Source organism: Leishmania infantum, chromosome 23 (genome assembly GCF_000002875.2).
Source record: "Leishmania infantum JPCM5 genome chromosome 23".
NCBI lineage: Eukaryota > Euglenozoa > Kinetoplastea > Trypanosomatida > Trypanosomatidae > Leishmania > Leishmania infantum.
The window spans coordinates 345,010-371,787 of NC_009407.2; the positions used below are offsets into that span (position 1 = coordinate 345,010).

The following is a 26,778-nucleotide window of genomic DNA, read 5'->3' on the forward strand; positions in this document are numbered from 1 at the left end:
AAAAGGCAAAAAATCCAAAGGAAAATACGAAACGAGAGAAGCAGCAACGCGGATTCGTGTTGCGCGCAATGGCCGTGGGGGGAACGAGAAGGAGGCAGACCACAGCAGAAAGACTTCAAAAACAAACATGAAAAAAACTAACCAGTAAAGACACGCGTTACCACGACAACAAAAACGCGAAACCGGGAAAAAAAATAAAAGGTTTACACTACAATGAAGCACAACAGGAGGTATTACGGGCGTACATTTTCTGCGTGTAAAGCATGCGTGAAAGACGAAGAGAGGAACAATCAAGAAGCTCTTCGCCACTCTCTGCATCCCGCCGCATCAAAGACGGCCGTAGCGCACCTGCGCAGAGGCACTGTATCATCATCAAGCTAAACCAGGAAGAAAGGAGAAATAGAAGCCACGACGACCACAATGGCAACGCGGCAGTGAGAACAGGAGAAAGGCACCTCGTAAAAAGAAGAAAGGAGATAAGGGTTCACGATGGGGGGAGGATGAGAAAACGAGAGCAGGGCACGCGTTAAAAGGAAGCGTCGAGCAAGGCGAAAGAAAGGAGCAGACGCTATCTCCATCGAGGAGGAACAGCAAAGAACCGACACAAGGAAGAACAGCAGCAGGCAGAGACACATACATACGCACATGCAGGGTAGCATATGAGCCTAGAAGGGAGACGATGAGAAGCGTGCCAACAACACACAGCATTCAAAAAGCAGCACGATCATCTGCTGTACTGCAAAGCAAGCTCATCCTCTACTGAAACACACGTAACCCATCGTTTTCGGCTTCAACGCGTCCATCCTTCCACAGAGCATCAGACCAACTCCACGCTCGAGCGCCCCCCTCCCGGCCTGTGACAGACCCCTCCCCATCCGCGTCGTGCAATGCAGTCCTAGACACACGCGCTACAGGTATTCCGCCTCAGCTATCTGAGCGCGGTCTCTGCCCCGAACGCCACCCCACCCACCCGCCGCCCCGCAGGTCGCCTCACAGCCGCTCCCATTGTGCCGGTCCCGACCTGGCGCGCGCCCCCCCCGGGAGGGCCACGCATGCTCCACACACTGGTAGGTAGCGAGAGGGCCGGGGGTGGAATACGCTCGAGTCACGCTGACACGCTGTCCATCATATGGATGGCGCAGACGTGTACGCGGTTGCAGGCCGCTCCGACGCAGCGCCACCCGGAACACAACTGCCGACATCATCAGCGCTACATCGCTATGACTTCCCTACGTCGTGGGTACTCAACCCTGCCAACACCAGAAGGTGGCTCGGCATTGGCAGCGGATAGCGGGGGGCCTGTATGGCTCCCCCTCCCCCACACACACACGCACACACGGAGCGGGGGCCACTGGAGCCTGCCATACCACGCGCTGAGCGGTGTGTGTGTGTGCATTGTTGCTCGTTTTGCACGCACTACGGCGGGGAGATAAAGTAGAAGACATTGGAGGAGGACGCGTTCAGGTCCGCGCCCATGAGGTAGTCCTGCAGAACGTTGCCGTTAGCGCTGTAAGCGCTCGCCATCGCGCTGCCACCAGCGCTTGGGTTGAGGTTAAGGTTGCCGGCACTCGAGGCCGCTTCGAGTGGGCGGTAAATTGCAACGTTTGTGCAGACGCTCATCGGTCGCTGTGGCTGCGCGGGTGGGTGCATCGGAGGCTGCGGCTTGAACTGGATGGAGTGCTGCGGCAGATTCTGTTGTGGCTGCTGCGCAGTCGGCGCCTGGAGGTGGATGAGGTGCTGGGAGGCGGAGAAGCCGATCGGTGCGCTGGAGCTTGCCACACTCGAGGGGGTTTCGGTGTGCGGGGTAGCGCCATCGCGGCTGCTGAGTGACGTGTGCGACATCACCGAGGGCGGCTGGGGGCCCATCGCGGGAGCGCTACCCGGTGGGACCGCTGTGAAGAGTTGCATTACAGGTACACCCCCTCGCATGGTGGAGAGCATCGTGCTGTTTGAGGCGTAAACCACTGTCGGTGTCGAGGTGGCGCCAAGTGAGCTGGAAGCCGATCCGTTGGTGCCAAGCGGGAAAGAGGCCTTGGTCGGCGCCGAATTGTGAACGATCGATCCGGGCGGTGGTGCGACGCCAGTCGAAGTCGCGAAGGTGAAGGGCACCGCAGACATGACAACCGGTTTCACGCTGGACTGGCCAACAGTGGGCGGGTGCGGACTGTAGAGAGGGAAGGCGGCGGCCGCTGATGCGGACGGCATCTCGGTTGGTGCCGTCTGCTGCCCCAGCGTCGGCGGAGTCACCAGACCAGAGCCAGTGCGGTTGCGCTGCGTCACCGGGTGCAGCGGCTGCGGCGCGGCGGAGAGGTCGGCGCGGCGCACCTGCAGCGTGCGGCCCTGCATCATCTTTCCGTTCAGAGATGAGATGCACGAGTTGGCGCTTTCCACGTCGTAGAACAGCACAAAGCCGAATCCGCGACAACGGCTGGAGTCATCCGCCTCCATGCAGAGCTTCGAGGACTCGATGCGGCCAAAGACCCCGCACATCGCGCGGAAGGCAGAGGGGCGGAAGTTGACTGGTAATCCCGACATATAGACGTTTCGTTGCTGCAGCACAAACTTCTGCTGCTGTTGCTCGGCGGCCATGAGCGCCAGCACATCCTTCTGCACCCCGCCCTGCGGTGGCGCGTTGTTCGCGAGCTGTTGCGCGCCAGTGCTCATCGGCGGCCGCGGCGGCGCCGTGCCTCGTTCGCTCACGTGGTGATCGCTGGTGCTGCTGCAGTTGCTCGCGGCGCTGGATGCCGCGTAGTCGGCCCGATTCGGCGCGCTTGGGGTGGGGATGCCGTAGAAGTACTCGAGATTTGCCGCCGCCAGCTGCATTGCGCTCGCCACAGTGGTACCAGGGGTGGTAAGGCTTGCGGCTCGGCTATTGGCGGCGGTATTGCTTGCGCTGAAGGTTGGGGTCGTAACGGTGTTGGCGTAGGTGGTGCTCAGGTTCGCGTCAGCTGTGTCGCCAATCATGAGCCCGTCCGTGCCGCAGAACGAGAAATAGAAGGAGCCGGCCCCGCCGAGGGGCACAACGCTCGCCGGCTGGCCGGGGGCGCCGTTCAGAGAGGTGCTCATGCTGCCTGCCGCTCCCGCAGCGCCAACGGACGGGGTCACAGCGGATGACGCCGCGCCTCCGCTGTGGTATTTGCAGAAGGAATCAGCGCTAGCGGCTTGACCGGGCATCATCATGTACAGCGGCCAGCTGGGCGAGGTAGGACCATCGCTAGAGCTGTCTGCCATTCTGGACCGTGGAAGAGCTGAGGAAGAGGTAGAGGGGCTGTGTGGAGGGGGGAGAGGGGTCACAGTCCAGGATAAGACAGCAAGAGAGGTGGATGAGACAAATCAAGGCGACAGAGACAAGCGCGAGAGAGCGAAGCGGGGATGGCCTGAATCGAAAAAACGATGGGGCAAGAGAGAGGAAGCTGGAAGATCGGCAGGCAAAGAGATCCGAGCAAAAAAAAAGAAGAAATCTCACACACACGCACACGCACATGCACGCGCGCACGAAAAAACGAAACGGAAAGTCGGTGGTCGAATGGGGCCGGGCAACCGCAGAAAAGAAGTAAAGATTACAACATGCACGTGAAGGGAACAGGGGCGAAAATACAAACAGAAAATGCGCTTGAGCTCACAGAGAATGAGGGAAGCTAATACATGCACACACGCGCGCATACACCTCCGGGCACAAGCACCCCAACGATAAGAACAAGCAGACGAAAAAAAAGTGGGAAGGCGACCCCCGGCAAAGGACAAAAGTCACGAGAGGAGGACAGTGCGTGAAGGGAAGGAGGGAGGGTGTGAAGGACACGGTAGGAAGAGACCGCAACGAAAAGAAAGCGGCAAGGACGTGGATGGCAGAAGGAAGACGAGGAGGGCGAAAAGGGCAAGGGAAAAACAAAACAAGAGAGCCACGAAAGCGGAGGAGAGAAAGAGACACACAGACTCACACAGACAGGCAGAGAGAGAGAGAGACAAATTCAAGGAAGAAGGCAAAGAAAGGAAAGGAGGAAGAGGGGCAAGAGAAGTGTAGCCGCAAAGAAGAGAAAAAGAAAGAAGCCAAAATACAGACCGAAAGAGTGCGAGCACACACAGAGAGAGAGAGAGAAAAGAGATGCGGTGGCACACAGAAACAGAAGAAGAGGGGAGGGAGTAACACCGAGGAAGAAAGGAGGAAAGAGACGGGAGAAATCCAACAACAGAAAGAAAAAATCGACTGGGAACAAAGAGATAATAAACCAAAACAAAAGAAGACAGTGAGGAATAGAGAGACACTCCGCCAAGGAAAGGGGTGGGGTGGGGGCGTGTGATGATGGTGCTTATTGTCTGGAGAAAAGCGGAAAGAGAAGGGGGTAGGAAAAGAAGGGGTCAGTACCAGACAGATAGAGAGGTGCGTGTATGTGGGTGTATGTGTAGCACATACGCGAAGACCAAGAGCAAGAGAAAAGAACAACGTTGACGTCGCACATGCACACACACAAACACCCTCGCACACGCTCGCACGCACAGCGCGCACACACGAGAAAGCTGAAAAAAAAAGCAAAGAGAGGGCGCACCCAACGACGGCGTTAGAGATAGCGGAAAGGAGAACACAGAAGGAGACGCGCAAGCACACAAGAAAGTAATAGTCCAAAAAAAAAAGAAAAGCAAAACGTAGCAGAAGCGGTCAAGACGTGCTGATGTGTAAAGCCGGGCGCACGCGCACACACACACACACAAAAAGCAGCTGCTTGAACAAAGTGTACCGATTCAGGATGACGCGGGAAAGTTTATTGCTAATAATGGCAGAGGCACAACAATCTTCGACGGAGAGCGGGGGAGGGGGAGGGGGGAGGAGGGAGGAGGGAGGAGGGAGGAGGGAGCGAAAAGAATTGAAAAGAGAGGCAGAAAGAGAGACACACCGACAGAGACAGACGTGGTCAATCTTTAGATGGAGGCTATGGAAAGCAAGGAGAGATGCTGAGGGATGCTGAAAGACGGCGAAGAGGCCGAGAGGGAGAACTGCTGCTAAAGACTTGCGAGGAAAAGGTAAGTGAGTGGCACGAATACGGAAAAAGAAAAAGGAATAAAGTGTGGTGCGTTCCTCCTTTTGTTTTGTCTTTTTTTCTTCTCTGTGACGCTCTTGGCAAGACAAGATTCAAGAATAAAGATGAAAAAAAAAAAGGAATGACGTGGGTGGGAAATACCTGCGAGGGCAGCAACGGCAGCAGCAGTGAAGCGAAGGTATCCAGTAAGGATCGGGGGAGTGGGGGGAGGGGGGAGGTAGACGAGAGGGAGGGGGGCTTACTCAGATATGCGAGGAGCGGAACGAAAACGGGCAAGAGCGAAGCACGACCAACAACAAATAAAAAGGAAGGGGGAGAAGGCCCTCGTCTGTTAAAGAAACCAGAGAGAGAGAAGCTGGAGAACACAATGGCGGGGAGAGGGAGAAGGAGGGGTAGAACTTTGCTGGGTGTTTGCTTCCGCAAACTGCATCACAGTGGTGGTGGATAACACTAAGAACCGGGCGAGCGAAACAGAGAAAGAGACCAAACACACAGAAACAAGGGAAAAAAAAGAACGAAAAGGTGGAGCCGCGTTCTTGTCCAGCTACTCCTTTTTTGGTGCGTGTTCGCTCTCTCCTATTCGTGTCCCTGGATGGAAAGGGCTGCAGTATGTGCTACACGGGCAGCGCTTATTCTTCTATAGCGTACCCCTTACTTTCTTCCCTAAGTCTTTTTTCCCTCTGATTTCCTTGTCGCAGTTCGCTAGCCTCGACTCGATACCTTCCTACTCGCGGCACTCGGTGTGTGTATGCGTGTGGGTGTGTCAGCCTCTTTGAGGAAGGGGGCGGGGGGAGAGAAGCGACAAAAAATAAAAAGATAACATAAAAAAAAGTGGTACGGGGGAGGGGTTGTTGTTGTGTAGGTGACCCCCAAAATGACGTGAAGGGCGGGGGTAGACGGAGGCTCACAAAACACACATACAGACAGAGACAGAGACAGCGAGAAGAAGGCTCTGGGAAGATGGGAAAGGAGAAAAAAAAATGAAATCAGAGAAGAAATAAAGGTGAGACACAATATAAAAATAAATAAATAAATAATAAAGAAATAAAAAAAAAGACAAGGGAGTACAAAACTTGAGAGCGGACAGCAAAGAGACTTGCCGTCTTTCTTGTCTTGGACTTTTGGTTACTTGGTTTGCTAAAGCGGATATAATATATAATATAACATATATATATATATGTATGTATATATATTATATTGGTGTGTGTGTGTGTAGATATATGCAATTTCCTTTGTTTTTCCTCGTCTTCCTTTCCTGTTTAAAGAGGCTGATGTAAAGGAGCTTGTTCGTTTCGTGTGTGTGTGCGTGCTACTGAACAGGCGAAGAAAAAAAAATTTTCTCACTTCTTCCTTTTTGTGAATGCGTGATGGTGGTGCTGGTGGTAGTGGTGTTGGTGTTTGCTCAGGTACACTGCGTAGCGTGTACGTACGTGTACGTGCATTTTCATGTGTGCATGCGCATACATATATGCACGATAGCAATGCAAGAAACAGAGATGAAGCAGGAACAAAAACTCGTAAGAGAGGAGGAGAGAGACGGGGAGTAAGAGGGTGGTGCTCGTAGTGGTAAAGAGGGCGGCACAGAACAGCAGAGATGCGTGCAGATGCGTGGCCCTGCCGCGCACTCACTGAAGATGGCCTTGAGATCAGCGTGTCTGCATGTGGCGTGATGCTGGGCTGTCCGGAAGAGAACAGAGTGGGGAGCTTCATGGCGTATAAGAGGCAGAAAAGCTGTCATTGCCTACATCGCCGTCGCTTCGTGCTCTCTCTTTTCAAAATGCTTGTGAGGCGCGCCATGGGAGGGGTGAAGAGGGGGAGGGGGGAGAGGTGCTCTTCCAGCACGCCGCCCTTCCTGACAAGTCAACCCTCAAAGATCAGACGTGTCTCGCCTCCATCGTCTGCGTGGGCGTTCCGTCTCTCTTGGCTTCGGCGTGTCTGTCTGTCTGTGTGTGTGCACGTGTGTTTCTTCTGGTTTTTCGATCTGTTTGTTCTGTTTTCCGGTCAGACTCAAGATGAGAAGCAAAAAAGGGGGACACGAAGAGGAAGAAGGCGAAAAAAAAAGAACGAAGAATAGCGCGAAAGAATCTCGACAGACACAAAAAACGTCTGCACGCACAGAGAGAGTGAGCTTCAAAAAAAAAAAACAGTGTGTGCTTTCACATTGCTAGGCTGGCGGAAAGAAAAGAACATCATTCACAGCCGTCACGGCAGCAGCCATAACTATACCATGTGCCGTCCGCATACGCACAAACACACACATACACATACACATACACCCCTCCCCAAGGCGGCGACAAAACACGAAAACGGGTAAGATGCCATACAAGTGGATGTCCGTGTATATATATATATATGTATGTATACTGTTCCGAAGAGGGGAGAGGGTTTTGGGGTGTTGTTGCTGCTGCGTCGCCTTTCTTTTTGGTGTGTGTGTGTGTGTGTGTGTGTGTGTGTGTGTGTGCCTTCTTCTCCGTATTACGCACACCGACAAACAAGGGAGGGTGATGGAGTCGGGAGAAGCCAAGCCACGAAGAAAAGCAGAGCAGCACACCAGTCCTCCAAACAACCACAACAGTAGCCAAACAAGAAAAAAAGGAGGAGGTAAGAGAATGCTACAAAAGGGGACGAGGAGTCTCAAACAGGAGAGAGAGAAAGCTCGGGCAGGGCACACCTTCACAAGGACTCCATGACAGGATCTGCTTCGCGTGAGGGTGCGTGTCGGTGTATGATTGTGTATGTGTGCCTAGCCCGGAGGAGAGTCACTTGATGACTCTTTTCCCTCCATGAGGACGCCGTCGTTCCGCCGCAGCCTCCTGTATCGCTTCTCTTTTCAACCGCGAATGACGCTTACACACATAAAAAAAAGGCTGGGTGAGGCGTCAGCAACAAGAATTGGGCGAGGGGGGGGGGGGGGTAAAACAAAAAATATGAGGAAGCGGTGAACCTTTTTTTCTTTGCATCCGTTGTCGCTCTTTGGATAGTCCATCCGACAAGTGGAAGCCTCTTTCCTTTTTATTGGTTTTAAGTTCTTGGAGCCTTCGTGCTTCCATTGGTGCACTTTACCTCTGTGCTTCGTGCTCTACTTCGCGCGCGTAGGTGTGTGCGTGAGTGCGTGTGCATGCGTCCACATATATATACACATATATATGTGCAGCCACTCACACCACAAAGGTACATCCTCGTCCTTCAGGCCCGGAGTGCGTTGGGATAAGTCTACCGGTCGCGTTGCTTCCCTTCGCTCTTGTCAGCCTCTCCAGAGGGAAGAGAGAAAGAGAAATGAAACCCGGTCGGTGAAGGCGTGCGGCCTCGCCACGCACTCACAAGGAAGGACACACACACAGACACAGATGAAGCCGGCGCTCTCTTTTCATGTTTGCTGGAGTTGTTACCAAACACACAAGACGAAGCCAAAAAAAAAGATTGCCTACGCCACTATAACACACACACACACACAACAAAAAAAGAGAAGGCGCAAGGGTTCAGTACGCGTTTCGTTTTGTTCTTGCTTGGCAACTCCGCCGTTCTCGCTCGCTCGCTCTCTCTCTGCCTCAAGGCATGTACTACATAGGAGCAGGGGGCATCTGCTGTTCTGTACCGCCCCATATACGCCGTCGCAAGATAAAAACATGCAAGCGGACACACATAGAGATGTATGCGGGTGCGTCATGAACTCGCTTCCGGGTGGGTCCTTGACCCGGGCCATAATGTATTCCGCTTTCTTCCTCTCTTCCGTGAATCCGGAAGCAGCAGGTTCTGTTGCAAGGCAGCGAGACATGTCAAGAGCGAGGTATTTTCCCGTTTTTTTTTTGTTTTCGTTTCGCGCGTCACTACAAGCTGAGCCACGCTCACCGATGATGGCAAAAAGAGTGGAGGAGGATGCAGGGCGAGGGCCAACGAGAAGAAGGAGGGGGAAGGGAGGAAGGGGCTCGCCGACACAAAAAAAAAAGTAAGCGAAACAAGAAAAAAAAGCACCGGCTAGCCAGAGAGATACGCAGGCGCACTCTCCAATCCCAATAGATGAGAGGAAAAGATCCGACCAAGTACACGCGTGTCACTGATACGACTGTGCAGGTGTTGCTCACCGTGCGCAGTGGCGTGCATAAAACGCTGTACTAGACGAAGCTTACTTTGTAGATATGCACCCAGCCAGTTCCTCGGCGGGCACATCCTCTCGTCCACATCTCCGTCACGCACGCTTTTCTGTGTCGCTGAGTTTCGTTTCAACCTTTCTGTCATCTTTTTCGCCAAACCCCAACCCCCCCCCCCCACGTGGTGCATTCATTTTGCTATTCTGGTGTATGTTGCGTCTTCTTCCCTCTTTGAGGAATGACAGGGGCGGGGGCGGGAACGGAGACGGCGACGGAGGGGAGTGGGATCAACGCCTGAGCGCGAAAAAAAAAGAGCCACGGCGCGCGGACGCTCCGCTGCTGCTGCTGGAGGAGGAGGAGCTGCTCACATTTGCGCGCAAGTGCCTCCCCGTTTACATGCACGCACACTTATTCATCCAAAGAAAGGAAAACACACACTCGCACACGCGTGGAGGCCTCTATGACCGGAATTGAAGAAAAAAGCGCACGAAAAAAAAAGACAACAAAAAGGGGAAAAGGCGCACGATGGAGAACACACTACGGCAGTACGGGGAGGTTTGGGAAAAAGGGCAACTCTCACCGCTTCTCCTCGGCCCCCTCCCCCAAGCTCTCATTCTGTCCAACGCAAGAGGCAGTGGCAGCGACAGGGGGCTACACCACAGCAAGATGCCGCGGCGACAGACTCGCAGAGCGAGAGAAGGAGGAAAAGAATGGTATCAAAGACTGAAGCCGGGGAGGAGGAACATATATAGTGTGTTTTCTTGAAAGAAAAACGTGATCATACCTCACCACGTGCACACACAAAAAAAAAACCCTACACGAAGACAGTGAAGTCGCAAGAGTGGCACGAAGAACGAGGGAAACAGTAACGCGAGCTTGGACAGCGGTACGACAAGAACAACATGATAGAACAGGTAAACATTTTCAAACAACAGAAAGGGAAGGGGTGATGAAAATATAACAAGCGAAAAAAGAGAGTCGAGAGAGAAAGAGGCAAGGCAAGAAACATCCTGCTCCTCAGAATGGAAATAAAAGACGACGGCAGCCCTCCCACAACGAGCATGATGGGGGAGGGGAGGAAGGGGGAAGAAAAAATGGGGAAAGCGTAAACACAGAAATAAACAAATAGCACGTCCGACAACAGGCAACACGGAAAAAGAAAAACACACACAAAAAGAGACCAAAGAAGATCAAGGTGAAGAAGGGAGCGTACTGAGCGCCACTTTCTAGAGATACTTCAGCGCGCGCGAGAGAGGGGGGGGGGGCAAGCGATCTTTTGCCCCTCCCCTCGTAGGCAGGAGAACAGTGAACCGACAGACAGAGAGTCGAATTTAAGAGGCTGGAAAAAAAAAATACACGGAAAAAAGAACCTAGGTACACTGCGCGCATATGTGCGTGTGCGATCACGTCCGTGATGGTTAAAAGCACAAGTCAACCGGGGCTCCGCAAATCAAGGCAATGAAAAAAAAAGGTGCAGAGTAGACGAAGAGCCAAAGCAAAAAAGGGGGAAAGGTTTGGCGAGGAAGAGGGAAGACGGCCATCCATGACAGCACCACGAACGCGTGCAAGGGGGGAGGGAGGAAGACACCAACCAGCACACACACGCGCGACAAGGGTAAGCGCAACAAAATGAATATAAAAGGAAACAGAAAGCCTGGAGGTGTGCAACACGCTGAGGACAAAGGAAGAGGAAAGCAGAGGGCATCTAGCCAGCCGATGCCGCTAACGGCAAGACGAAATCAAAGAAAACACGAAAAACAGGAGGGAGCACAGAGAGACAGGGAGATGGGCGGCGATATAAAAGAAGAGTTTAAGGAAAACAAGAAAAACGAGTCGGAGGAGTGGTACAAGCTTCAGTGCCCAAAGGAGGGGGTGTGGGGTGAGCAGACGTGGTGGACGAAGGAGATAAAGGAGAAGGATGAGAGGAGGGTTACACTACAGGTGTGTTTGTGTATCGGGGTTCCTGCAGGAGTCCGTCAAACACACACACGCGCGCGCACCCCACCCACCCACTGAATACCCTTACAACTCCCCTATGAGCCGAACATTTCGACTGGAAAAACTCAGCCAATGCCCTCCATCGGAACGGCCGCTGTTCCCCTGTGCTGTTCATTTTTGTTTTCCAGTTTGCCAAGCACGGTGAGCGACGCTGGAGAGAGAAAGAGGGAGGGAGTTGAAGGAAACAGCGCACCAGGCAACACCCGGCATGAAAACCAAAAGAGGCGGAGAACGGAGTGGCGGTTATACGGCATTCTCCTCGTGCCAAAAGAAACGAAAGAAAGAGTGTGCCCGTGTCGCACCAACCCACACGCACGTACCTATGAAAAGGGGAGCAAAAAAAATAATAATAATAGAAATAAAAAAATAATAATAGAGAGAGAACAGCACGTGGAGAGCCAAACGAGATCGAAGACGAACGTCGACGAAAAGAGGGACGCCACCAGAGCACAGCCGTGCGCGAGCGCACGCACAAAAAATGAAGCGAAGCGTGCGGGAAAAAAAAAGGAAGAGGACGGGGTGAAAGCGAAAACACACACTCAGACACACAGCAGCGGCAACAGGAGACGTCCCAACACAAGCACAAGGAGAAGGAAAACGGGGGGAGGGGGTAAAAAAGAGGGCTAAAAACACTTGGGCGGAACGACGCATGAAAAAGTGCGAGCAACAACAGCGGAGACGGGCACAAAAAAAAAAACTTAAAACGAAGATGGAAACGGCCTGCCATGGAGGAGGAGCGAAGACAAAAAGAAAAAAAGCATCAGCGCTCCAAGCACTGAACAGCAGTGCAACGAGCAGCGCCGCTATCAAGAGAGAGGAGAGGAGAAGGTCCTATTAATTTTTTTCTTTTTCAGGTTGCTGTTTTTGATGTCCTTCAAGTCGGAAGGAGAGACAAGATAGTGGAAGAAGAGGGGGAAGGGGGAAGAAGAAGAGCGAAACTGAACTAAGAAAAAAAAGGAAGAGAAGTTCGGAAAGATAAAGCGATGGACGCAAGACAAGAACGAGAGAAATGGAGGAAGCTGAAGTGAAAAAAAAAGGGAGGAAGGAGGGAAAGACGGTTAATGCGCACTCAAGAAAACACAAACATAGCACCAGTAAAAAAAAAGAAAAACGTCTCGTGTTGAACACGAGCGCACAGAAACGCACGGACACCCGCACCCACGGCAAGACCATCGGCACTCAGAGCCGCCACAGACGCACAGAGACAGAAACGGCCTGAGAGGGAATGGAAAAAACGACAATAAACTGGTGCGGAGGGAAGGGAATCAACGCGAGAAAAATGCGAAAAAAAAAGGAGTCGAGAACCCTTGGGTCTGGAAAGGGGAGTGCTGGGTGCAGGTATGATGAAGGTAAGCCACAGAAAGAACTGAGACAATCAAGTGCGTCTCTTCAAATTTTTCGGTCCCTTTCCTCACTTTCCTCGTTGCGCGGTTGCGTGTGCATGTGTGTTGGTGTATGTGTGGAGAAGTGGCCGCTTATCTGAGCAACAGGAGCGGAGAAGATAGAGAGGGAGAGGCTCAGCTCTTGATCCTGGCCCACATGGACAGTGGCCATACATACGTGCGCTACATGAGCGCCACACACGCCTGTGAATGTTTTTTTGGGGTGGGAGAAGCACAAAATACAAACAACAAGTAATACTTGGACAAAAAGCACACACCAAAAAAAAGGTAGGGCAAAAGAAATACGTAGAGATACACCGTCTGTGTGTGTGCGTGCGTAACAGAAAACAGAGAAGCGGAGGCCTTTGATATAATGGCAGATGGGCGGCGTGGTGGGAAGGTGGGAGTAGAAAGAAGCCTTGAGGTGGGTATAGTCCAAAGGGGTGGATGGAGGGCCCCCCTCTTCTGAAGCACCCGCCAGCCAACACCCGTTCCTTGCCTACTCAGTTTCCTGTCTGCTTGTTCGCTTCCTACGCGCCGCCGTCTTCTCTACGCCCCCTTCCCCCCCCCTCCCCCACTCGTCCTTTTTTTTTTCGCTACCGCAATGCTACGAGAATGAAATCAAGAATAACCAGGGAGAGAAAGAGAAACAGCACACATAGGACGTCATAAGAAGAAACGACGACAACGACACAAAAAGAAGAGGGGGTGTACATCAGGGGGGGAGGGGTTACATGAGTGATCGTGCACCCGGTAGAAGGAAGCACGCAAGCACACACACCAAGGGCAGTAAAGCGCTCAAGGCAGGGCGCGAGTGGGAAAGCACACAGAGACAGAAAGATACCAAAACCAGAACGGAAAGGTGAAAAAAAAACGCAAACGAGAAGAAAAAGGAGGGCAGCGGCGTCAGAACGAGACAACGAAAACGTAAACGTAAAGAAAAGGATGATGAGGCCTCCCCCTCCCCGCATTGCCTCATCACCCGTCTCGCCTGCAGAAAAACGAGCAGCGTTGGACGTGATAAAACGAAAACTGAAAACCAAGCAACAGTGTGGAAAAGGGGAGAAAAAAACGTCGAACCTCCTTCACACATGTCCCCGCGTGGCCCTGTGCGGCCAGGGAGAAAGGAAAGGGTGGGAGGTGTTTCTCTATTTTCATGATGGTGCGCGGGCAAGCACATCCATCACAGATAGTGCCGTTCTTTGGACAGCTACCAAATTAGCACGTCTCCTCTTCCCTCTGCGCTTGACGTCTCTCACCGCCCACTCCCCGTGCGTACGCCAACAGTGTGACCTGCTGTGTGTGTGTGTGTGTGTTTTGTATGTTGCCTTCGTTGTATGTGCCAGAGTGCGATTTTAGCTTTCTTTCTGTATGGTGGTAGTTGTGGTGGTGATGGTTGGTTGCTTTTCATGTACATGGGAATAGCAGCAGTGGCAGCAGCGTGAGAAAGCAGAATAAAACGAAGGAGCCAACACGTTGTATATAGGCGCGTGCAGTGAGCAGGGGAGAGCGTGGAGGGCGCGTCGAAAAAGAAGAGGGCGCAAGAGAAGAAGGACGAGAGAAGAGAGAGCGAGAGAGTCAGGAAGGCGCCGGCACAAACTCGCAGACGCACACAAGAAAAAAGGAGAAAAGGGGGCGCACGTGTGAATGTACCGTCTTGTTTATTTCTGTGTGTGTGTGTGTGTGTGTGTGTTTTCTGCTCTTCTTACTTTGGCGGGCGCACCATCATCTCTTTCTATGCATGTATACAGCTTGCTGAGTAGTGATGGCACGCCTGCGGTGTATTCCACGAGTGCATCGCAATGGAAAATAATAAAAAACGAATAAAAGAGAAAACGAATCCAGTGGATGCACAGGACGCCAAAGTAGGGCAACGTGGGAGTCCGAAAGATACCAGAGTGAAGCAAACAGTGATACCAATAAAACGTTCTTGTGCGCGAGGGATAAGAGAGAGAGATGGGGGTGGGGGCGGGGGGCACAGCAATGGTGGCGCAAGAACGGCACATCTCCAGATGAACAGCAGATGGCACCCACCCACATGCACACACGCACCGATATGCACAAAAGCACATAGGCGCACATACGGGGGAAAAAACACACGCCTAAACGTGAGCGCAGGAGTCCAGTGTGTGCCTGCACAAAACAGCGAGGCGCCGGTGAGGGATCGAAGAAGAAGCAGGGAACCATCAGAGAATACATCGAGTAATGCGACACATGCACAGGGACAGACACACAGACACATACGCATATATGCGCGCAGCAGAAGAGAACAGAAGAGAAAGAGGAAGTACGGGCAGCTCGATCGGGCTGCTGGGTTTGAGTGGGAGGAGGGGGGAGAAGGTAGCACTGGAGACGCAAGGCAGTGTGGCCCCTCTTATTAGTGTCGCAACGTGCATTAAATAACACAAATAAGCAAGCAAGAGGTCGACATAGACAAGGAGGTGAAGCTCTATGCCGCGTACCCAGGAAAACTCGGAGACAAGCGACTTCGAAATCGTTCCCAGAGAGAGAAAGGGACGGAAAAAAAAGGCGAACAAGAAAAAGAGCAGCACACGCACATACAGGCACGATGCTGCAGACCATAGCAGCTCTGTGTAGCGAGTGCTGCATCCGTGCAGCCGCTCACTTTTTTCCTTGTCCACGTGATCGCCACCTTGAACGATTTTCGATGTTTGTGTCTTTATTTTGTTTTCATCTTTGCTTCCTTTTTGTCTTCAGCGCAGCATCTGTAGCTGCAAGCCCATCCCATTGTCCATCATGACGACGCTCGGCGGCAGTCCGCTAACGCCCTCTGCGCCGCCGTTGCTGGCGTTGACGGGGGCTGACGGCAAGTAGGGCGGAAGCGCCGGCATCCCCGTCGCAGTGCTGTTCATGGGCACCGCACCCATTGGAAAGTATGTGAACGGGACTGTCCCATTAGCCACGGGGTTCGCAGTGGCTGTCGCTGCCGGCGGACCGGACGGTGACGGCGATCCAGGGTACGCGCTGACACCATTCGCAGTCGCGGCGGTAGTTGGAAAGGCACCGTACCCGCCAGTGGGCAAAGGATAGTACACGAAGGCGGCTGTTGCCGCCGGCGGCGCCGCCCACTCCGTCGAGGTCGCGCCGTTCGCGCCGTTCACTGCTGCCGTCGCGACCATCATCTGCGCAGACCCCGCCGGCATCATGGGTGCCATGTTCGGGAAGGGGAAGTTGAAGGGGGAAACGACAGCTTGAGAATTAGCGTTGTTGCCCATCGCATCGCCGGGGCCGCCGTTGGCGTTCCCCCTCGTCGCCGCTGTCGCCGACCCCAGAGAGGAGCAGCTGTCGGATGAGTGAAGGGAGTCCAGCGGGGGACTGAGAGCCATGGATGCCGGGGACAGAGCCGACATGGCCGTGGGCGCGCCTCCGCGTTGAGCGCCATTGATGGCGCTACCGCCAGGGGTGAGAGAGCCGGGCAAAGGCGTGCCGGCCGCGCCAAAGCCGCAGTCCGTGCGCGGGCTGCAGCTCGCCGGGGTCACCGTGAAGAAGGTCGTCGACGGCGACGTGTTGACGGCCATGTGCCCATCCATAGCAGAGGTCGTGAGTGCGGTGGTGGCCGTCACAGCGCCGCCTGCAGGAGCCATAAAAGGGAAGTACTGCGTCATCGGCATGGGCATCGCGCCGCCGCTCGGCATAGCGCCAGCCATCCCCATCGGGTTGAATGGCATCTGAATCGGCATGCCGCTGTTGCCAACAGCTGCGCCGGGGATGGAGCTGTTGTTGACAGCACGACGACCCTGCGAGCCGCGACGAGAGCCACCACTGCGGCGGCTGCGATTATTATTGTCACGGCGGTCGCGCTGCATCGAGGGCGGCGGCAGCGTCGTGTTTATGGCGGCACCAGCATCCCCAAGCGGCTGTGGGGTGGCGTGAGAGTCAGCGAGGCGGGCCTGAACACAGCGGCCCTGCAAAAAGCTGCCATTGAGTCCGCGGATGCAGCTCGCCGCACTCTCCTCGCTGTAGTACAGCGCGAATCCGTAGGCCTTCGTCGGGGCATTGCGATTGTCAACACACAGCTTGGCTGCCTCCACCCGTCCAAACTGCTGGCACAGCTGCCGGAAATCCTCCGAGCGGTAGGTCGGCGGCACACCAGAGATGTACACATTGCGGCGGACGTTCTGATTCTTCACCTTGACTGGCTCTGCCGGCGGCGTCGGGGCCTGGTCTATAACAGGAGAACCACCATCGGTCATCGATGCGGAACGAGCAGCACCCTTGCCGCCTTTCTTGGACGGCGCCTGCGGCGTCGCCTTCATCGCGGCCGCGGCGGTGAGAACGGCATCTGGAGGCTGAGACTTGTGGTCCGCCATCACGCCGGTGGCTGGCAGCACGTCGAACGACAGAATCGACGACGTCGCAAAGTTGTGTGTACCGTCCAGCCGCTGCGAGATGCCCGACTCGCTCTGTGACCCGCTGGCGTGAGATCCAAACGAAAGCGAGAACTCCTTGGTCGAGTTGTTGTGGAACGTGTCGGGCACGGGCGAGGCGCTCATGATGAAGCACGGAGAGGGGTGGTGGGGCGAAATAAAACAAAAAAAAAGGTGCACAAATCGACACAAGACACTTATAAAAAGTGGTTGAAGGAGTGAAAGAAGATGCACGCACACGCTAAGAGAGAAAGAGAGGTCGAACGCAGAGTTGTGGGCGTGAAAGGGATCAGAGCAGAATAAAAGGAGAACAGACACCAACTACAACTTCCGTCAGGACAAGAAAAAAAAACGGCAAGGCAAGCAGTAACTGATACACCTCCTCTGTGCACACTTATGTGGTTGCCCCAGCGGCTGGAGGAGGAGGAGGTGAGGCGAATGATGAAGAGTCCTTCCCTTGGTATATTCCAGCAAGAACAACAACGACGCCAACACAGAGAAAGACTAAAGAAGAGAGAGAGACAGAGAAGGTCACGAAGGCGTAAAGAAACTTCGGTGTGGAGCTGCGTTGGAGAGGTGGTGACGGGGTGAACTCGAGATATACTTCCCTTTTTTTCCTACTTTACGTGCGTGTGTGCGTGAAAGATATATATATATATATAGTGTGTGTGTGTGTGTTTCTTTCTTTCCGTGCGTCAGATCGATGGGACGAGCGGCAGCCGGAGTACTCGTAGAGACGGCGGGGGAGGCGTGAGCGGGGGGGGGGGGCGTGGGGAAAAACAAAACAAAAAAGAAAGAAGGAAAAGGAGGAGGACGACGACGACAAGGAGGAGAGAGAGAATAGAAAGAGAGATGAAAGACTGCCAAGGTCAGTGACACTTCGAGTAGCAAAACGAGATCGCGTACAGCCAGACTCGCAAAGACGCCAGAGAATAGGATAATGGCAAAGGCGGAAACAAGCGTGCACACGCACACACAAAAAAAAAGGGGGACAGAGAGAAAACAGATTGGCGTGTCGCTGGAGTGAGGGAACAGTTAAAAATGCAGATACCACTAGTGCACAGAACAGTGATACAGACTCAGCCACACACAAACACAGAGAGAGGGAGGAGGCAAGACACGAGGAAATAGGGAAAGAGAGGAATAGGCTCAAAAAACAAGAAGGGGGAGAGGGAGGGGGCGAGAGGGAAAGAAGGACACAACACGCGAAAAGGACAAAAATAGACAACAACAATAAAAGATGAGGGGAGGCACTACGAGAAGAACAGGAAGGGAGCAGCTCACCGTGAACCACCACAGCCACCACAACAACCACAACGACAACGGCAAACACAGAAGAACGAGGGAAAGGCTCCGAGGAAGAGTCAGAGAAAAGAACCGAGAGAGCGCGCGCGAATATGTACAACGACAACTCTCCTAAACGAGAACGCAAACAAGCAAAGAAAAAAAAAGTGAGGGAGAGAGAGGCGTAAGCGTGAAAGCGTGAGCGACAAGCAAACAGCTGTGTATGTACGCGTGAGCCCTGTACAGCTCTCTTTCTTTCCCTTTTTTCCCACTTGTTCTCTTGTTCGGTCCGCCTTCCTTCTTTTCTTTGTATATACTCGTTTTTGTGTTGTGTATGTATGTGTGTGTGTGTGTTTTAGTTTTTTGTTGTTGAGGGGGAGGGAGGTAAGGTCGGAAGAGAGAACGAAAAAAAAAGGAGTTATCTTGTGTGTGAGGGGTGGGGGAGTGTTGTTGGTTGGGAAAGGGGGGTTCGTCTGTCTGTCTGCGGCTGTGTTTCTTTCTTACAAAACACCGAAAAAATGTAAAGAGGAGAAGAGTAACGGCAGAAAGGGAAGCAGAAGAACAAGAAGAGGGCCACGTCTTTTGGTACGTGTATTATCCAACGTGAGGGAGGAAGCGGGGGAGGGAGAAGCGCTGCGTTCACTCGTGTCGCGGTTGCGGGAACCTCCGTGTTAGCCGAGCAGTCACCTCTTCTTCCTCCTTTTTTCTTTCCTTCTTCGTACTCCTTCGTCTTCTGTTCTCCTCTCCACGCACGCGTGCTTATCGCCGGAGCCTCGAAGGTGTGCTTGTCTGCCTGTCCTTATATTACGTGGGGACAGGTGCGCACGAGATACCGGTGAGTGCGTGAGTGTTCTCTATGTAGGGACACCACTACTAGACGCTGCCTGTGCCGGTGATGATACTGTATGGAGAGAGGCAGGTTGCGTCCTCGCGGCAACGACACAGTAAAAAGAGATAAGCAACAGGAGAGGGAGAGGCAAGGTGACGGTGGTGGTGGAAGAGTAAAGGGCACAAAACGGGCAGAGAGTTTGATAGGACCTTCCTCACACCAAGCAGAGGGAAAAAAGGAGCACGAAGACACAAAAAAAAATATAGAGAAGTTGCAACACACCCCGTAAAGAGAGCGAGAGACAGACACACGCACACGCTAGCACAAGCACAAGCACAAGAAAACAATAAGGGAAAGAAAAAAAATGATGAGATGATGGTGTGGCTGATGCTGACAATGACGAAGGCAAGCGAAAACAAAAAGAAGAAGTGGTTGGTGGTGTTGATGTGGGTGTGGGAGGGAGTGGGGGGAGAAAAGGATGCGGACCTTTGATGAAGTTCAAACTAAAAGAAGAAAAAGACACCGCGAACACGAACAATAAAAGGAAAAATAGACGCGGTGAGAAGGGGGTGTGGGTATGGTGTACACGTAACGCAGACCAGGACGCAGAGGGACCGCACAGAGTCGCCGGCAGGGAAAGGAGAGGAGAGAAGGGGGAGGGAAATAAAAGGTCTGACGATCGGAGGAGGGTGGAGGAAGCGGCGATCTCACCTGAAAGCGTTTGTATGTAAGCGCAAGTGTATGTAAAAACGCCTCTTGTTGTCGCTGTTGTTGTTGCGGCGGCTCTTTCTTCTTTTTTCGTTTGCTTGTGGGTGTGTCTCTCGTTTTGTGCGATGGCAGGGGAGGGGGTGGCGGCCGTGGTTGTAGTCGCGATGATGGGCGAGGGCTGGCAGTGGAAGATCTGTTTATACGAACACAACCCGATGGTAGCGGAAACGAGAGAACGAGAACGGGAGAGACTGAGAAGACGAAGGGGAGAGGGGAAGGGGCAGAAAAAAATCGGAAAGGAAGAAAAAAGATTTACCTACGTATCTAAGTGCTTGTCTGTCGGTAAGCGAGGTGGTGGTGGGCACACGTGTGTGTATGCGTGTGTGCGTGCGATTGGGGATGCCGCATGTCAAGTCGCCGAGGGAAAGGGAGGACGGCGAACAAGACAACCAGGAGACACATCATGCGTGGCAGGAGGCAGGAAAAGAAGAATGGCAAAGAAGTATGGAGAACGCGGCGCGGAAAGCGGGGGAACATTGTGCGCACTCGACATCGCACACGCCCTACAAGGCCTGGAAACAGAGGCATGCAAGCATGCGCGCACAAGCATGGGTATCTCAATACGACTCCGCCTCACTTCGCAACGGCGGAGTGGGCCAGCGGAGGTGCGGGCGCAGTGAACGCGAAGACACGGCGAAAACGGAGATGCGCGCCACGTCGATGGTAGCCATGCACACACAGAACAAATCTCTTGAGACGATTTCCCGTCACGCTTCCTGCGCCTCAAGTCGTGCTCGCATAGCCTCCCTGCCTCCCTTCTGTGTGTCTGTGTGTTGTTACTGCGCTTTCAGCTCATTACAGCTTTAGTGACTCTTCAAATCTGTGCGCATGTTTCTCCCTCACCGGACCGCATACCAACGCGGAAGTCGACTTCACAAGGAAGACCGAGAGAGGCAGGAGTTGCTTTCTCCGGCGTCCTCAGCGCACCCACTCGCTGCCCAGACAAGCGTGCGGCCAACGCCACGCCCGAGCCGCCGCCCGCCCGCCGGCCTGCCACAGGCCCCCATCGCCTCCTGCACTGCAGCCGTAGGCGCACACGCGGTACAGCAATGCGCCGACTCAGTCCGCCCAGCGCCGCCTCTGCCTCAAACTCTACACAGCACCCGCCGCCTCGCAGGCCGCCGCGCAGCCGCTCCCATCGTGCCACCAGTCGCCACCCACGTGGTGCAGCCCGTACGCGGTGGCACGCCGGCCCCGCACCAGTGGGCAGTGCGAGGGCGGGGGGCGGGATACGCGCCAGCCACGCTGGCACGCTGCCCATCATCTGGACGGTACAGACGTGTGCGCTGGCGCAGGTCGCTCCGACGCACCGCCGTCCGGGGCTTCAAACTGTCACCACCGGAAGGTGGCTCGGCATCGGCAGGGGATAGCGAGAGGATGGGGGGCTGCATGGCTTCCCGCACACACACAGTGTGGGGCTACCGGTCCACGCGATACCACACGCTGAGGTGTCCCCCGTGTCATGAGGGTTGAGCGATAACGTGAGAAAACAGCTGATAGAAAGAATGAGGCACCCGCGTCACTGTGACATGGGCGCAGAAAAGGCAGACCAGCAGAGGTAACTGTATTGCCTCGCGGCTGTGCGTGGCATTGCTTGCGGGTGGGGGAAGAAGAGGCTATCGACGCGGGGCGGCAGGCGAAGACGCATGCGAAAGGCGACAAGCGAAAACAGGCATAACGGTACGACACAAAACAAGGACGTGGAGAGGTGGTGATGCTTGCAAGTTTCGAAACAGCAAAAGACGAGCGACAAGAGGATGATGTGCAGTTCGCCCTCTGCAAGGGGGACGATCGAAAAGACAGAGCCGCTCGAGACTTCCGCGAATTCGGCAAGGAGTGCCCGCCCACCACAAGCGCCGCGGCCCGTGACGGCCCTCACTTGTTTCACTCGCTTCGATCCGGTTCGCTCGCGTCTCTTGTCTGGCCGCTTAGTATAGCGAAGCGCTGTAAACGATCCGGTAAGTAGCAGGTAGAAGCACACAGGAGGTCACCGAGGAAAAGCACAGGCGAGGGGTTTCCGTACGACTACAGATGCTCGACGTGCAGCGAGGGAGGACAGGAAAGACACTCATACTTCTCACCTGCACGCGCACCCAGGAGAGGTTCAGTCAAGGAAATTAGAAGAAATCGAAGTCAGAGAAAAAGTGTGTGAAGCGTGGCCCAATCGAGAAGCGCGGCGCCGCCGCCCCCCCCCCCCACCTCCTCAAAAAAGCTCCAAAAACAAAGCAAAGGATGAGAGCGCGAGAAGACAAGAGCATCGTCGGCGACGAAAACGATATCCCCGGCAGTGTGCGGAGCATCGACAGTCGTCGTCGTGGGTGAACGTGAGAGACGGAAAACCGAGAGAACTGCGCTGGGCTACCACGTGCACAAGTCTGCCCACAACTAACACCACCCTCTTATTGTCCCCAATCTCCATCGTCCCTCCAACCCACAGCTCGTGTTCTCTCCACCCCTCCTGTGCCGCTGCTTAGACAATGGAGCTGAAGTCTGGTGTTGCGCCGTGCAGCGGATCATCAGCGGCGGCAAAACTCCCTAGCAGCTCCTGCATCTTATCGATGCCGGCAATGCGCAGCGAGCTCGTCAGCAGAATCTCGTTGCACTGCGTGTAGCGCACGAGTTGGCTGCGTGTGTAGTCTGTGAGCCGAGCAAGAAAGCGGATGGGGGCCGCATCTGTCTTGGTCAGCACCACTGCGAAAGGCACCCGATAGGCCTCGAGCAGGTCGCAGTACGCGTAGTCCAGGTGCTGCAAGCCCTGCGCAGAGGCACAGAGAAACACACGCTTCACGTTCCGCGGCTGGTGGAGCAGGAGCGGCTCGGTGCCGCCACGGTGATGGTCGTCGTCGGTCTCGTTGTCACCCGTTTCCGCTGCGTCCGCATCCATATGTGCCGGCCTACCGCTCTTCCCGTTGGGTGTCTGATGGGGGACGGCGACCGACTTCCCATAGCGGCGGTGCTGCTGCATCCTCTGTACGGCTCCGGGTGCTGCACACGCCTTCAAGTACGCCCGCATCGCTCGCACGGCGTTCTCGGCGTCTATCGCTGGAGTGCACATCGGATCATAGTGTCCATATCCGGGGCAGTCAACCAGCATCAAACGATTCGCGACGTTGTAGAAGCGTAGTGAGTTCGTCGTCCCGCGCAGGTGGCCGTACGGTGTGATCATCGCGTTCACGATAGCGTTGACCAGCGACGACTTGCCGCTAGACGTCCGGCCGATGAATGCCACCTCCGGCAGCAGACTGTGCCGAGGGTGCAGCCGAGAAGGTAACTTCTGCGGAGGGGGCCGGTGTTGGAGCTGCTTCTGGTGCTGCTTGGCGTTGCGGTCTCGCTTGCCCGAACCGCCTGTGGCGGCAGGCGTCGCACGGACTGCGGCGTGCTTGAGGAAGATGGGAAAGTGCTGTGGGTGGGTGGCGCAGCGCACTTGCTGAATGTGACCGCCGAACGCAAATGTTTGCTGTGCCTTGCTAGATGTATTGAAGACCGGTGCCGTGCCGTCGCCTTTCGTGATCCAGTGCTCCCATGAGACACCGCGCTTTAGCTTCCTCTCAATGCGGCGGCCATGCAGACCAAGATAGATCTCTTGCAAGATGGCACGGTCAAGCGGACGCTGGCGCAGTTGCTCGCGAAACGAGGTGGTGCTAGGCTGCAGCGTTTCGCGCACGGCTCCCTCGACACCGTACTCTTCCACAAGCCTCTGCTGCTTGCGCAGGTGCGACTTCGAGTCCCGCCACACCTTCTCTAGCGTCTCATCATTCTCCTCGCGAAAGGCGTCGAGCTGCAGCGCGCGCTGCAGCTCTGCCGCGCTCTCCGCTGGCAGGAACGGCGCAACAGCAGAACTGACGCGACGGTGCTGTTCATACTCATTTTTGTAGGGCGATGATGATGAGGGAGACACCGTCGACGATCCAGCCGAGTCGCCAGCAAACGCCGACAGCGGGGGAATAACAATCTTGTGCCGCGAGCAGTGCTGCAACAGCGAGCGTGACGAGCGCAGCAGCCCGTCAGGCACGGCCGCAAGACGTGCGCACGGCGTTGACTGCATAATGCCCTTTTTTTGGCGGGTTTCCTCCTTCTTTACCTTCACATCACCAACGCGACAACAGAGGAGACAGGATTGAGTGGAAACATACACACGCTCAGAAAGACGTACAGCACGCACACCGGAAGGCGGAGAAAGAAAAAAAAAACCTGGATGGTTTACTGCTGCGGGTGTTGGTGGTGGCGCTGCACGTACCGAGTGCCGGCGGCGTGCATCGACTGTGGTGTGCACAGACCGTGGAGATCGTATATATATATATATATTGATATGTATTGGTATATAGGGAAGGAGAGCGAGGTAGCGCAAGCCGGCGTGAATGAGAAAGAGAAGGCGAGGAAAAGTGGAGGCGCGCACGTACAAAAGGGGTCGAAGATGCAACACCCCATGAGGGAGAGCGGTGCGCGGCCCCTTCGGTGTCGGCAGGGGCGGTGACGGCGACATTGGACGGCCAGCATGCCGACACCACGCACACACATACAGAGACAGAGGAGGAACAGGTGAAAGAAAAACGCTGCCGGCCCTCTGCTGCCCATTACGCGCTTGCCAATGCGCATCTCCACTCCAAACGTGTTCGAGGTGGGCGCTGAGTGGGATACTGCGCGCACGCGCCCACGCGATGGACGTGTCAAACGCCTCTCCCGCACGCGCGCAAACATGCGCGAGCACGTGCACACAAATAACGGCGTACTTCTCAAACTGGGCGATGCATCTGAAGGCTAGCTCATCTCCCTTCGTGTTATTAATGCTTTGGGTGCGTGTCTGTATGTGTCTGTTTCATGGGCTAAGCAATCCCCCTTCTTTGGTAATTTTAAGCTCCATGGCGTACCCATGCGACCAGAAAAAAGTCAGCGAATACACGTATGCAACCACAGTCCACCCAACACTGGGGCGCCACGGATACCATCCGCGTCGCCCAGGATGAGGCGTCCGCCTCCCGCGGTCGCGCTGCGGCCGACGGGCTCGTCTCGTCCTTCCGCATCCCTTCGTCGCGCGTGCGCTGCACGCCGCCATCCAAGCGGGTCGCGCTCAGAGCCCTGCTCGAGCGGCACCAGCGGCGGCGTCTGTCGGGCGGGTAGCAGTGGTTGGCCCGGGCGCATGCCGGACGAGCCCAAGGAGGAAGTCGGCCAGCTTCAGGCCAGGGACCGCGGAGACCCTGCGCTCTGCCTGTGTACCATGCTGCTCCCTCTGAATCGCTTCAAGCCGCGGCATTCCACAAGACGGTGTGGACACTCGTTACGTTGGAGTCTGGGGGGCCCGATGCTGTGCGTCGGCGTGTTCTCGCCATGCTCCCAGCACCGGTGCCTCATCAGCCCACACGGTCGGACGCAGGTGATGCTGCATACTTCGCACACATGCACGGGGGGCTGATTGGTGCGGGTCTCCTCGCGCCTCGCTCGCCGGTCACTCTTTCCCTTCTCAGCTCTGGGCGCTTCGCTTCGATGCAGAACACCGTGCCAGCTGTGCATGGCAGCGCCTGCGCACCGTGCTCGCATTCTCGTACCATAGGACCTATTTCAGGGCGGCGTGGTTATCTGGAGGGCCCGCCGTCTTCACCTTCCACTTCCGTCCATGTCACAGGAGGGGGGAGGGGCAGCCGTACACCCCCAATAGGGGAAGCGCGTGCAGCACGCGTGAGAACAGCTCTCACGAGAATCACAAGAACAAAGGAACAGAGAGAGAAGTAGGCGACTCCTCGGAGAAGTCAGCTCCTCGCGCTAGGCACACTCGCACACGCCGCGCCTTCAGCGCTGGACCCCGTCTTTTTTCGCACTCCTCCATCCTCCCTTGGAAATGCTGAGCGCATGAGAGTGCCGAAAATGAAAATTTAAGTGGACGGCAAGAGGACGCAGGGAATGACCGTCGTGAGAGAGCAGCGAGCACCACCACGCTGAAGCGCACAGGCTCCTATACGAAAAGATGGAGAGAGAGCGCACTCCCTTCCCAGTCTTTGTGCTAACAGTGCCAGCGTGGCGCACCGCGCGCCGTGAAGTGAAAACGGCGTTATCGGTGGTGAAGCTGGTTTGGAACATAAAGCGGCGCTGGCATGAGACGCGGTGAGGCGGGTCAGAGGGTGGGATGGGCGAAAGGCACAAAAAAAGAAAGAAAGGTGTCGGTGGTGTGGCGCGCAGAGGAGGAGGAGCGCGACACCGACGCAGAAAGCGGCGGGGGGTGGAAAATACGTCCAGACTTGAAAAAGCGAGACGAAAGACAACGAACGGCAAGTCCGTGGCAAGCGCGACGAGAAGCAGAAAGCAGAAAGAGGGTAAAACGATGGGAAGCAGGGTAGCAGGCCTAGACGGTGTTGCATGCAAACGCTTCGCAAGTCAGAGAGAGAGAGGGGAGGCGAAGGTGGGAGGGGCAAAAGGGGGTGTTCGGAGCAGCAGCCGCAGCGGCACGAAAAGATTGACAAACACAACCACACCGGAAGAAAAAAGAGGGCACGCATACGCACACAGACGAATAAGACAGAGAGAGTGCGAGATAGCGGCGAAAGAGAGAAGTGCGCTGCAGGTGAGGGAAGAAGGACAAGTAGGGGGTGGGGAGAACTCGGTGCGTTTGCGAGTAACGTCGTGTGGAGCGTCATTCTGAGAAAGGAAAGGGGAGCAGATGATCTGCACGGAGAAGCAGCCTAGTCTGTCACACGAAGCATCAGAGACAGGGCCGCTCACCTCTCTCCGTACGCACGTACACGACGTATGGCATGCAACAAAAAAAATGCGATGGGGTTCTGCGTTTCCTGCATGACTCTCTCGTGTTTCCCTTGGCTGGGAAACGCCCCCACGGGCCTCCCTCCCCTCCCCTCGTGAGGAAAGCAAAGAAAGAGGAAAGGAGAGGAACAAAGAACGGACGGGCGACTGCGCGAAAGGCGGAAATACGAGAGAGGGCAGGTACGCGACACACGGGGCCTCCGATGAGGCATTCAACGGCACAGGTTGCGCAGCGGCATGCGCATATCTGAGAGCAGG

General features: G+C 55.0%; 3 protein-coding genes across 3 annotated transcripts; all 3 read right to left on the minus strand.

Annotated features, from left to right (window-relative positions):
* Positions 1-1,416: 1,416 nt before the first annotated feature.
* LINJ_23_0890 (hypothetical protein, unknown function) lies at positions 1,417-3,180 on the minus strand (the record flags this gene model as incomplete). The annotated part of the gene is made up of 1 exon (XM_001465727.1): positions 1,417-3,180. One exon carries the CDS (start codon positions 3,178-3,180, stop codon positions 1,417-1,419), a length of 1,764 nt encoding a protein of 587 aa, XP_001465764.1.
* A 12,035-nt stretch (positions 3,181-15,215) lies between these two features.
* On the minus strand, positions 15,216-17,015 carry LINJ_23_0900 (putative RNA-binding protein; the record flags this gene model as incomplete). The annotated part of the gene is made up of 1 exon (XM_001465728.1): positions 15,216-17,015. One exon carries the CDS (start codon positions 17,013-17,015, stop codon positions 15,216-15,218), a length of 1,800 nt encoding a protein of 599 aa, XP_001465765.1.
* Positions 17,016-22,240: 5,225 nt separating this feature from the next.
* Positions 22,241-24,253, minus strand: LINJ_23_0910 (conserved hypothetical protein; the record flags this gene model as incomplete). Its single annotated transcript, XM_001465729.1, has 1 exon — positions 22,241-24,253. The coding sequence occupies one exon, from the start codon at positions 24,251-24,253 to the stop codon at positions 22,241-22,243; it is 2,013 nt and encodes a 670-aa protein (XP_001465766.1).
* Between the last annotated feature and the right edge of the window lie 2,525 nt (positions 24,254-26,778).